The sequence below is a fragment of the Natator depressus genome, chromosome 11, assembly GCF_965152275.1.
Source record: "Natator depressus isolate rNatDep1 chromosome 11, rNatDep2.hap1, whole genome shotgun sequence".
In the NCBI taxonomy this organism is placed as follows: Eukaryota; Metazoa; Chordata; order Testudines; family Cheloniidae; genus Natator; species Natator depressus.
In genome coordinates this window covers 20717315-20730332 of record NC_134244.1, presented here as the reverse complement: position 1 = coordinate 20730332, position 13018 = coordinate 20717315, and the positions used below count along the sequence as shown (strand labels likewise).

Genomic DNA, 13018 nt, shown 5'->3' with positions numbered 1-13018 from the left:
CAGCTGGTGTAAATCAGCATAGCCTTCAATGAAGCTACAGAGATTTATAGCTGCTGAGGATATGGCCAGTGACCTAGAAGAAATAGGGAGAAGGAATCAGTGTTTGCCAAATGGAGAGTAAATACAATGGAAGTAAATAAAAAATTAAAATCTAAGATGGAATACTTGACAGCATCCTGGGGCACTTTTATTGTACCCTTCTTACTTCAGCCAATGCTAGAAGGGAACAAACTGTACAGTGGCCATGCCATCTTTCCCTTGGCCATTATGTCTCTAGATACGTCTATTTCCAGGAGCACTGTGGCAGGAACACAATTTTGTCAGCATACCCAGGACATTAAAATAGTGGTCCTGTAGCAGTTCACACATCTGACTTTCCTTGCACCAGTTTCTCCACCATTAGGTCTGGGCCTTTCCACCTATATAGTTTCAGCTGAGCATAACTAATTAACTGCACATCTACTGAGCAACTAAGGGTGAAATTCTGGTTTTATTGAAATCAATGGCAAAACTCCCACTGACTTCAATCGGGCTAGAATTTCACTCTAAAGTTTGGTCTACATTACATACTTACTTCAGTATAACTACATTGCTCAGGGGTGTAAAAAATCCACACCCATCAGTGATGTAGTTATACCGACCTGAACTCCCCCATGTAGACAGTGCTGGCAGGAGAGCTTCTCTCACTGACATAGCTACTGCCTCTCACAGAGGTGGACTTGTTAAGCTGACAGGAGAACTCTCTCCCATCAGCTGAGAACATCTTCACCAGATGCAGTGCAGCTGCACTAATGTAAATTTGTAGTGTAGACCTGCCCTAAGACTTTCTTTATAATGCTGACAGTGTTACTCAAACGCTCTTTTTTATTTAGCAGCCACAACATATATTGAGTTTTGTTTGCTTTGAATGTGCCAAAAAGAACCTTTTCTAGTGTCTTTTTGCAAGGAGCTGCTGTCACAAAATTGTTGGTTTTCAAAAAAAAGAAAAGCTTTAAAATCTAGTCAAGCAAACATCATTTTAATGTCTTTTTAGCAACACCTCTTTAAGTATTGATGGTAATAATGATTCAAGAAGAATCTTTTTATAGAGAGCTGAAAGACTAATATAAGTTCTAGTACTGTACATCATTTAATTCTTAATATGCACTGAAACTGGACAGGAAGAAAGCTGGCTACGTATTTTAAATCTTTATGGTCATAATGACGATGACCTCTTGGCTCCCCTGAAAAGTCAGCATCTTTTCATAAATCTGTAACACAATTATACTAATAGAGCTGTGAGATTAAATAAAATGTACAGTTGTCTCATACAAAAAGAAATATTTCTGTTTAAAGGCAATCTAGCCTGCCCCTGGGAGAATAACAACAATTCAGTACAGGACATGGACATTGACTTTTATTGTTCCCCACAGCAAAGGGGGACAATTGTTATATTGAGCACTTTCATCACAGTACACAAGCTTGACATCGCATCTGACTCTGTCACACATTAAAAAGAACAAAAGGGTCTTCATTTGACTAAAGTCAATACGGCAGCAGTCCCCTTCACACAGAGGCAAATAGTTTCCAGGTGAACTGCTTCAGTAAATAACAGGGTTGTTGTTTTGGGTTTGTTTTTTTAAACACTTCCAAACATAGTCTAATTATAAAGATTTTTTTCCTGTTAGAGAAGTGGTAATTAGCCTGTACCCTGACCTGCAATTTGCATGTGAGGAGTTACATGGACTGTCATAAGCTTCTAAAATGTATCATTTTTGCCTAGGAAAGTCAATAATTCAGTAACTACACAGTAAATGACTTGTGCTAGATTCTGCTCTGGCTTTCTCCAGATTCATATGGAGTCACTCCTGATTTGCACCAGTGTAAATGAGAGCAGAATAAAGCATTCTAACTGTGATAGAGTTGACAGCTGATCAGCTTGCCTTGGCACTTCTCCAGCCTGTAAGCTATAAGTATCCCGCAGTCAGAGGCTGTAAAACACATTCTGATCCTTAAAGAATAACACATTAAGAGACTGTGGTTGTTTGAATCATGCCTTCAGAAATGTCATGTGCTTTGGGGTGGGGGGGAGCATTCTTATCTTTGTCCAAATATACTCTCTTGAATTGAATTTGCTAACTTCCCTCTTGCCTTGTCCTACCGTGCCCCTCTGGGCTCCGAGGCTTCCCTCTCTGCCCTTTGAAAACTTCAATTGTGTTGAATTTCTTAATGTTAACATGCAAAACAGGATTTTCTAACCTACTGTAAACATAAAGATGTGAAGAATGAAAAATAATTAGCCAAGTCCTCAACATCTAATATATTTGCCTGGTTTTGAGAGAGTAGTTAGTCGTCAACAAGACCACAACATGTTTTGTGGATTTGTATTATTACTAACTCATTTTGAGCAGTTATTAATTACATTTAAACAGAATATTCTTCTTGTTATTATTGAAAAGCTGGGTATTATTAATGACATTTAAAATGATATCACAGGACTGCTACAGTAATTCTGTGTGTAGAATAATATTTAAACTTCATTTACATGTAGAATCTTTTGTTTTTCATTTCAAAGGGAGGTAATTAGAATAGGCAACGGGGAATTGTGAAATCTTAGTTCTGTTCCCAGGACTACTTCTGATACATTGTGTGATGCTGGGCAAGTCATTTAAGCTCTCTATGCTTCAGTTTCCCCTTGCATAAAAAAGGATAGTAAAGCACTTTGAGTTCTTGGGATGGAAGTTGCAAGGTACTATTCTTCACAAAAGCAAGGCATAAACTCCTGCTACACTGAGATTACTATGTATACAGCAATACTACCATTAACTATTTTCTGCATAATTTCTCTCTCTCTCTCTCTCTCTCTCTCTCTCTCTTTTTTTTATTAATTCTTTGTCAGGAATTTAGAAATACAACAGATTTCCAAGAGAGTCCTGCTTCAAGTTAGGCATCTAAATAAAGAGCTCAGCACCTCCTATTGAGAACAAGGCAACCTATTGTGGTTCTGTGAGATAGTGGGCCTCAGTCTGCCCGTTGAATACAAGGCAAACTGCTGAGAGCGAAGATTGAAAATCTGACTAATTTCTGTAGGTGTAACTGTGGGCAGGTGGGAAGCCATGGGCATCCCACACAGCAGGCAGAAGGGATTAAAGCCTCTGTCTGGGATTAGGCCCTTTCCTCTTCTTAGTCTCAGGAAATTCACTGAGTTTGGTGATGGCCCATTCCACAGGGGAGCCCCACAGTCTCCAGACCCCTTCTTCATCAGTTTTCCCCATCAATTTTCAGAGTGGTATATTTCATAAAATACAGTGTAACAAGTACAAAGGGCCTGCACCTTGTGTATTCATTTTCATGAGTACAAATTCAATGCTAAATAGGTGTAAAATACTACAATTCTGAGACTCAGGCCCAATATATACCCAGAGTTCAATTCCTTCTGTAGTACAGCAATGTTAATGTAAAGTTTTGGGCTCCCATTGAGACATTCATCTTGAAGGTACAACAAACCAATGTGACATAGGTACAAAAAGGCATTTTAATAGGTACTGTCACAACTTGATCTTATAATACAAACATGAGTAAACAATCCAGAAAAGGGTCTATGTAAGGCACAGAAGCTCTTTGAGCTGTTAGCAGGCTATTAAGCTCAGGGTAAAATTCACCCTTGTGCACAAGGCTGACCCAAGGCCTATGCACTACTTAAGATAACTTAACCCCCTTTTGCAAAGGACAGTTTTAATGCAATGCAGTCCCAGGACTGGCTGCACATCCACACAAAGGAATTCTGAAGAAAGCAGGACTAGACATAACTATTTGGACAGTATGTTCCAGCAGTCACTGTAAAATGGTTCTTACCCTTCTAGGGAAAAAGGTTGGGGCATTACAAAATTTAAAAAAATACCATTATTTTAATTTAATTGAAACTTTGCATTGATATGGTTCTGGCCTTTGATGGGTTAAGTGCCCTATAAGCTGTGATAATGGCTCTGTAATGCTCCATTTGCTTGTGTACCATTGCTTTACCATCGACAGGATAAAAATAATCTTTAAAAATATTAATGTAAGTAGATTGACTTTTACCTTCTGAGTATCTTGTCAACAAAATAAAAATGATAAATCTGCTTCAGTGTCTCTGGAGCAATATTAAAACAGGGTTATGATCTGAAAAGTGACATTTGAGAAATGATATAGTGGGGATTTCATATAAAATACCCCTTGTTTATAAAGACAACTACTGCCAGCCCTACACATAAAAGCTTGGATGTGAACATCCTGCTATGTTCTCTCTGCCTTTTACATCATCACTAGTAATTACAGATTACTGCTGTGAGAAGTTCGCTGACAGTTCTGTTGAAAAAGAGGCATGAAGCCGACTAGAGACCCATTCATTCTTCTACAGCTGTATTGACTCTACAGTACTAATATGGTCAAATTTGTTTTTTTCTGTAAAGAAAGCAGATAGGATTCAGGGAAACAGACAGAAAGCTGAGTAAAAAGGTGCATTTTTTTTCTAATCACACATTAATTTTCTGACTACAAACACCTGGAAAATAAATAAAATCACTAGAAGTCATCAAACCATTGCTTAACAAGAAACCACAGGATACTAAGACTCAGGAGAACAATAAAACAAGGAAGAGGGATAGACAAAATGACCTTCCATCTGTAACAGTGTTGATTCAACATGCTGACAATGCCTGAGTTTCCAAGGAACAATTTTCATACAATTTTTGCATGTTTTGAACTTCTAGCAGTAAGAGGGAGTTGTATCAGTGCTAGATAACTAAATTATTTTCAAGGCTTTACAGTGTTAAATGTTTTTATGTCTTTAAGTATTTAAGAAGGTGTACTTTATTTATTATACAATATAAGAGTCCCCAGTTATTTGGGGGGGAAGGGGAAACCAAAACCAAGTAAACCAAAGAAAATAAAATCTTTGAAAAATATATTCTTTAACCAAAGACATGAGAAAGTATCACAGTGTAACTTTCAGCATAAATGCTTTCAAATAAATTCTACCTTAGCTTTCATTCTGAATATAACAAGTTGTTTTCAGGCTATTTATTCTTTATTAATTCTTTGCAAACTCTTCATATTTTATTTTTCTTGGTATAAATAAAACTAGTTCATGATCTAGAACAGGGGTAGGAAACCTATGGCACACGTGCCAAAGGCGGCATGCGAGCTACTTTTTAAGTGGCACTCACACTGCCCGGATCCTGGCCACCGGTTCGGGGGGCTCTGCATTTTAATTTAATTTTAAATGAAGCTTCTTAAACATTTTTAAAACCTTATTTACTTTACATACAACAATAGTTTAGTTATATATTATAGACTTATAGAAAGAGACCTTACAAAAACGTTAAAATGTATCACTGGCATGCAAAGCCTTAAATTAGAGTGAATAAATGAAGACTCGGCACACGACTTCTGAAAGGTTGCCGACCCCGATCTAGAATGATAAATATTGAAAAGTTTGAGAATGATGTTCCATATTTTAGTGCTAGGGGATATCTCTTTATATGAAACTAAAAATAATCATAAACACTGTACTTAAGTTAAAAATAAATCAAAAAATTGTATGATCAGATTACCAAATCTGGAACCTCAGATCAACCTCTCTTTCCCTTTTGAATTTTGGGGAGGGGAGGGGAGACTCGACTCCAGCTATGTCTATACTGCTCTGCAGTTCAGAGTATGGGGGTTTGAACAGCAGTGCACACTAAAGTGCAGTGTTGTAGCCCCCCTCATGTGGACACTGCAGGCATGAACTAAAAGGTTTCTAGTTCATGTTTAGTCCTCTTCAAACAGGACTGACTCTACATTAATGTGAACTAGGAACCTTTTAGTTTGTGCCTGCAGTGTCCACACAGGGAAGTTTCAGTGCATCATTTTGATGCTAACTGCTATTCACACCCAAACTTCAGGGCAGTGTAGGCAAGCCCTCAGATGCCAGTCTCTAGAACCAAACACAAGTTGGATGCAAAACAAGAAGGGCTTTATTTTCTGCTTCTGTTTCAAATGTGGTCAAAATCTTGTGAGATTTCAGCCCAAGATGGCACACATCCTATAACTAAAGGTCCTGAGATTTTAGAGTTGACAAATCCAAACTTGAGCCATAGCCATAATTTGGCATTGAATCCTAGCCTGAACCTACTCTGGATTTGAACACCGGCTCCTTAGCCCATCTTCAGCAGTTATTAATGATGAGAAACTGAAATGGATATTTTGTAACCCTCATTCTTTTTACCCTTTCTTTAGCTCCGGAATGCTTTCCAGAAGGACACCAGATTCTGCACAATCCCTACCGCAGCACCAATTTTGATTCATTGGAATTACAGCAAACAGCAATTCAGGAGCTGGTTTGTGATCACTCACTGCCACAAGGGTGGTATCGTTTCATGATCAACAATAGGCCTGCAGAAATGCCAACAAAATGTGTAGAAGTTAGTAAAATTAAGAACTAAACATCTGTGTACTTTAATAAATCCAGTAGGTGCAACTTCTCCTTTCTGTTACGTCTGTAAAACCTAGGGTTGCCAATTTTGGTTGGACATATTCTTGGGGGTTTCATCACTACATAATCTGGAGACTCCAGGACAATCCTGGAAGCTCAACAACCCTAGTAAAACTCTTTAAGAGAAGGTAACCAAAAGGTTATAATGGGGTTGCGTGGCTCTAACTGACAGGAGGATTTTGCCCTCACGGTTTGTATGGTCATCCCCCCAAAGTACTTCTTAGAGGTTAGTCTATTCCAAGTAATTCTGGTCTCCACACTACTGGAATGAATTTGAAGGGCCTGATTCCGTTCGCGCTTACACAAGTGTAAATCAGGAGTAACTCCACATGAAGGCAATGGAGTTATATCCATTGAAAAACAGTGTAATTGACAAATAACAGAGAGAAACAAAATGCAAATGTTTTTAATTAGTATTGTTGCCACTGTGTATTACTTAGTCTCATAAGTGGGTTAGTTGCTTTCTAGAAAAAAAACTAGTTGTTTCACATGTGACTCTGTAGAAAAGGATAAGAAAATTGATATGGAGTTAATACGTACAATATTGAAACCTAGAAAACAGAATGTATGGGCCAAATTCAGACTTTCTGTACCACGGGTGCTCTGCCAGATTAACTCCATTGTGTCCTTATCAAGCCATCAAATACCAATAGTTTACTGAGGACCATTGTATGAGATTAGAATAGTTTCCAATGCATTAGCAAACAAAGAGTCTATTCTGTAGAAGAATAGATTAATTGCTTATTGTAAAGCACTTTGAAGATGAAAAACTCAACATAAAGTCCCTTTTTAAAAATATTTTATACCACTCTACATACAAAACATTTATGAAGTTAGAAAACAACATCATACAGTCACAGTAAGAGCAACTGCTAACTGTGCATGCTTAGTCAAGACAAAGAAAAGTGATTTCCATAATTTTACATTATATAGAATGTTAAATCATACTTGTCGCTTTTATGGGGTTCCTAGGATTATTAATACTGTATAAATTTAAGTATAAAATATACATTTGCTTCTGTTAGTCAATCATGGAAGAAATTGTTCAAAAAGTCATCTTTTGTTTATCCAGGTTGTTCTGTATATGTGCAATTATTCTATAATATATGTTGTCTTTACAATTCAGTAATTTTCAGTATTTGGTAGTACTCATCTGCACAATGTATCTTTAGCAATACATCCTTTGTTTCTTTAGCCTCCCCTCCTTCAACTCCTTTATTCCAGTTTGTAGGGTTTTATCATTTGTTTAGTTTCTTATCTTGTAATGTAATTCTTACCATTGGTTCCTTAAGTCTTATCTGAATGGTAGGAAATACCTGTTTCATCCTGTTGATGAAGGATTATACCTGTTATATGTCACCACTGGAAGAATGTGCTTCTTTTAGATCTTCACCTTCTAATTCTTGTCCTCTACATTCTATTCCACTTAATTAAATCACCATTTAATTTGGTTTTCCATTTAATTTGAGCAGAACCTCTGGAACAAAATAATTTGTATTAATAATAGCTCAGCTTCCACCCATTAATAAGCACTTATTATTGGATATTTCAATCACAGGCTGCAGTGAGCTGATTTTAATTAATGAGGCAGGGACAAAATTCTAAACAGATAGAAGGGAAAAAGCATTCAGATGTGATCCATGTTCTAGTAAAAGATTGCTACAGAGGGCTAAGAGCATAATTCAGACATTCCTGTTGATATCATAAGTGCTGCCTTGTATTATGTAAATGTGACATGCACCAAGGTGATATCAGGTGGATACAATTAACTGTTTATCAATTGATACAATGAACTCACTAATTCTAAGCAATATTAGGCATGAATTCAGGTTTTATCTCATGCAGTTCAACTGAACTCAAATGGGATTTAAATGATAACAAAGAAATCAAGGGCTTGCCTCATTAAAGCACTTAAGCACATGAGAACAATGGTCCCACTGGGAAACCTGAACTCACCATTTAGGTGCATAATGGGAGGCTGAGCTCTTTTAAAAATCTGGCTGTTTATTTAGGTGCCTGACTGGGAGATGTTTGTTAAGCTCTTTTGAAACTCTTACTGAATGTTTCTATAAACACTAATGTAGGTGTAGCCATTTCCGAATATTGTTCCATGACCATATAAAAAACTCTTTGTCAGGGGATATCAGAACCAAGCAACTCAGACATATTTAGGAAAAAAATAAACTTACAGTAGGGGAGAAAGCTTCAGATTTCAGCCCTGACACTGATGAGTCATATACAACTTCTGTATTGAGACTATTGTCTCTTGCTTACTAATTAAACAAATGAAGAAAGTAAACAAACTGAAAAAGCAAAAAAATAAATAAAAGTGAGAACTCCCCTATGTAGAGGAATTCAAATGTGGAGTATATCCCTGGTCCAGCATTACTTAGATCCAGGTGTTGCCCACAAACACATTCCTCCAATAGCAAAATACTTTTGATTGAAACAGCTTTCCAATTTAGACATTGCCTCTTGAATTTCCCTAGGGGATAAAGGGCGATACTGACCTTGTTACCTCTGTGTTCTCTGAGGGTGCTAACCAATTACAGACACCCCAACGTGTACTTTGAGCCTTCACTTAGGCACAATGCTGAGTTGCCTCCAACAGCCAATTCAAGCGGGCACACAACACAAACTTGCAAATGTCTGTGCCCCAAGGAGTCCAGGCTGCTGCTAACAGATGCAAGCAACAGTTCCTTCTGAAAGTACTGCCAAATTCACTGCACAAGGGAAAAAACCACAAAGGAAGAGAGGCATTCACTACTCCTAGAATTACTCCATAGTACTGGAGGGGTGGAGAGGAATGCAAGAACAATTGTCAGTGCCAATCATGACAAAATGACCTTCACAGAAAGCACTAAAGTAGCATCCAAATTAAAAGATCCTAGAAAATTAAAACAAACAAATTAAAAAAAAATAAAGTACAGGCCTAATGTAGAATAATAAAGGGAAAGCATAAATGGGATAATGAAACAGGCTTCCTAATAAAAATTATAAAAAGTGTATGCAAGCAAGCCACCAGAAAGGAACAAATACAAAACAAAGATAACAGAGCATCACCTGCTAACATTATGAAGGATTCTCAATAAACACAGACATTATATCCCATTAGAAGAGCAATTCGTGAATTATAGGCTGTTTTGAGAAGCAATGAACATGAATGACATTTGACTAGCAAACCTTGCAACACTAGCCCACAATGAACACTGAGGCCCATCATATGTAGTCAGAATTGTGGCTCCTCCTGTCCGTTTACAGATAGGAAAAAAAGAACATAGATTATACTTTTCCTAAAGGTTGCAGAGCACAAACTAACAATTTGATTCTCCAAATGATGACTGAGTCTGGGGCCAGTAACAATATTTTTGATACATCGCAGATTCGTCATTGCTTCTCAAAAGAGCCCTAATGTTTGCAGCTTAGAGTTATTATAAACAAACAAGACACAAAATTTAGAACTACCACCACTAACATACATTCTGTGTGGTAAGGGGGAGCCAGATTTCTTCAGCACGAGGACTCATATGTATTGTTAATGGACTATCTCCAAGAATTATTGTACTCCCTTAAACTGGCTTAGACGAGCAGGGTCACTGATGTCCAGATCTTTCCAAATGATTCATAGTCAGAATATCTTGTCCGTCAGCGGTTTCTATCAATATACCAGCACCTGTTCAACCATCTTATCTGTCCTGATGATTTGGGGAAGTTCAGTGTTGGGGTTTGTGTCACTTTTCCTTTAAGAGACTACTGGCAATGTCTAGTCATAATCATACTCAAATCCCTACCTTAGATCCTCCTGTGCTGCTGACACGTTAGGCAGTTCCGTTCCTCCATTGATTACAGACACTCACTAGTTGTGACACTTCTTCCCAGATGATGGTAGCACATTCAATATCCTCTGTCACTGTTTTCCACTAGTTCTTCCTTAGCCTTCCTCACTTTCTCATTCTTCTCTTGGGTATCCTGTTCAGTATTTGCTTAGCATGTCTCCCAACCACCTAAGCCTTCTTTCTCCGATGATATTTTCTAAGGTCCGCTCTGTCATCTCCCTTACTCTCACATTTATTATTTTGTTTTTTCCACGAACTGTGTAGAATCTTCCTCAGCCATCTGTGATGGGCAGCACCACTGGCAGTCTGCCTCCCCCGTGCCCCCTCATGGCCTAGGATCACACTACTGGCAGTCTGCCTCCCCCGTGCCCCCTCATGGCCTAGGATCACACTACTGGCAGTCTGCCTCCCCCGTGTCCCCTCATAGCCTAGGATCACACTACTGGCAGTCTGCCTCCCCCGTACCCCCTCATGGCCTAGGATCACACTACTGGCAGTCTGTCTCCCCCGTGCCCCCTCATGGCATAGGATCACATTACAGGCAGTCTGCCTCCCCCGTGCCCCCTCATGGCCTAGGATCACACTACTGGCAGTCTGCCTAAGTTCCCCCCCTTGGACTGTTCAAGAAACTCAAAAACAATTTTGTCCATTCCCATCCCTTCTCAGGTTGTGCTTTATTACATTAATAAACACTCCAAATAAAGTATTCTAGTTCATCCAAAAGTCCACACAAAGGTTGCTCTTCCTCCTCCCAGGCCTTCCTGCTTGGGGCCTCTCCTGCTTTGGCAAACCACTCCGAGGTCTTACCTGGCTTGAGTCTCAGGCCAGGTCTACACTACAGATCTGTATCAGTATAACTACATGGGTCGGGGTACCCCTGAGAGACGTACTTATACAGACCTAACCCCCCCGTGTAGACAGCTGTATGTCAACGGGAGAGCTTCTCCTGTCAACACAGCTAACATCTCTCGGGGAGGTGGATTAACTACGCTGACAGGAGAAGCTCTCATGTCAGTGTAGGAGTGTCTTCACTTAAGCACCGCTGCAGCGCAGCTGCGCAGATGCAGCATGTTAACTGTAGACCTACCCTCAGTCTTGATTCTCTGTTAGATCCTGCTCATTCCTAGTGAGACCTTTGGGTGAGCTAGAGTTCACTTCATTGCCCTTCTCCAGTGCCTAAAAAAACTTGCAACTCCCATAGAAAAGCAGCTGGACACCCAAAATTCAGTCTCTAAGGATTTTCAGTAAGGATTTCACAGGGTCAAAGGAACAAAAGGAACTTAATTCTTAAGCACCAACTTTATAAAATCTTATGATAAAGAAACATAAATAATAACAACTTAATTTTTACAACATAACATGGCTACTTTATCATCCACAGATTATCTTCCCAGGTATACATAAACATAAATAAAGAAAACAGATTAAATCTAAGCAGGTCAGTCCGCACAGAAACACAGTGAGAAGGAACTCAGAGTTCCCAAAAGCTGAGTCTCCGTTAGAGTCTTTGATCACTAAATCTATACAGTTGGCTGAGTCAAAAGCAACATCTTCCCTCCACTTGCGTGTAGGAATCTTAAACTGGAATCCCTGCAGACTCTTCCTCTGCTGAAATCATGGTTAGCCAGTCAGCTGATTAACCAGCCACTCCATCAATTATATAGATTTTTTTTTTAAAAAAAAACCCTGCTGCAAAATGCTTCAGAGTTAGGGAAAACAGCCTGCTTTCTGCTCCTGGGCTCAGCTTCTCCCAGCCCATACACAGCCTTTTGTAAAGCAGCTGCCCTGGCTACTTGCCCTCATGGAGTCCAGCTACAGCAGTGGTCCTCAAACTTTTGCACTGGTGACCCCTTTCACACAGCAAGCCTCTGAGTATGACCCCCCTTATAAATTAAATCCACAATTTTTATATTAAACACTATTATAAATGCTGGAAGCAAAGCAGGGTTTGGGGGTGGAGGCTGACAACTCGCAGCCCCAGTGTAATAACCTTGTGACCCCCTGGGGGGTCATGACCCCCAGTTTGAGAACCCCTAAGCTACAGGGAACCTATTGAGCATACCCAAAACTACCACACCCAATTCGAGAAACTTCCAGATGTGGAGTGCTAATTGTACACCTGCCTAACAACAATGACCCAGACACAACTCACTTCTACCCACCCACCCTCAACAGATCTCTTAAAAAGATATCTCCTGATTAGGAACCTAGGTTACACTAGCAGAGTCTAACTCAGAGGTGGGCAAACTACAGACCACGGGCCAGCCCATGGGATCCTCCTACCCGGCCCTTGAGCTCCTGGCCAGGGAGGCTAGCCCCCGGCCCCTCCCCTGCTGTCCCTGCTCCCCTGCAGCCTGTTTGCCATGGTGGCGGGGCTGCAAGCTCCTGCCAGGCAGCTCGGCTGCGAGAGCCCCCAGGGTGTAGTGTATTAAATTGCTTCCCATAGGAATGTGCTACTTATGGAGCACCAGGACTGGCCGTCATAAATAGTACACCATAAGTAGCACATTCTTAAGGGGAGCAATTTAATACACTACACCTGAAGGCTGTGCCTTCCCAAACAGCCTGGCCCCCACCCCCTATTCACCCTCTCCCAATTTCTGCCCCCTGACTGCCCCCCTCAGAACTCCGAACCCATCCAACCCCTCCAGCTCCTTGTCCCCTGACTGCCCTCTCCCACCCCAAC

The 13018-nt window shown here is 39.9% G+C and overlaps 1 protein-coding gene across 1 annotated transcript in view; it reads left to right on the top strand.

Annotated features, from left to right (window-relative positions):
- Positions 1–13018, top strand: part of LOC141995842 (von Willebrand factor D and EGF domain-containing protein-like) — a 245954-nt gene that overhangs the window by 52468 nt on the left and 180468 nt on the right. Inside the window, exon 2 of the mRNA XM_074967290.1 lies at positions 6241–6425. Coding sequence (XP_074823391.1) covers positions 6241–6425 — 185 coding nt within the window. The remainder of the gene's footprint in view (positions 1–6240; positions 6426–13018) is intronic.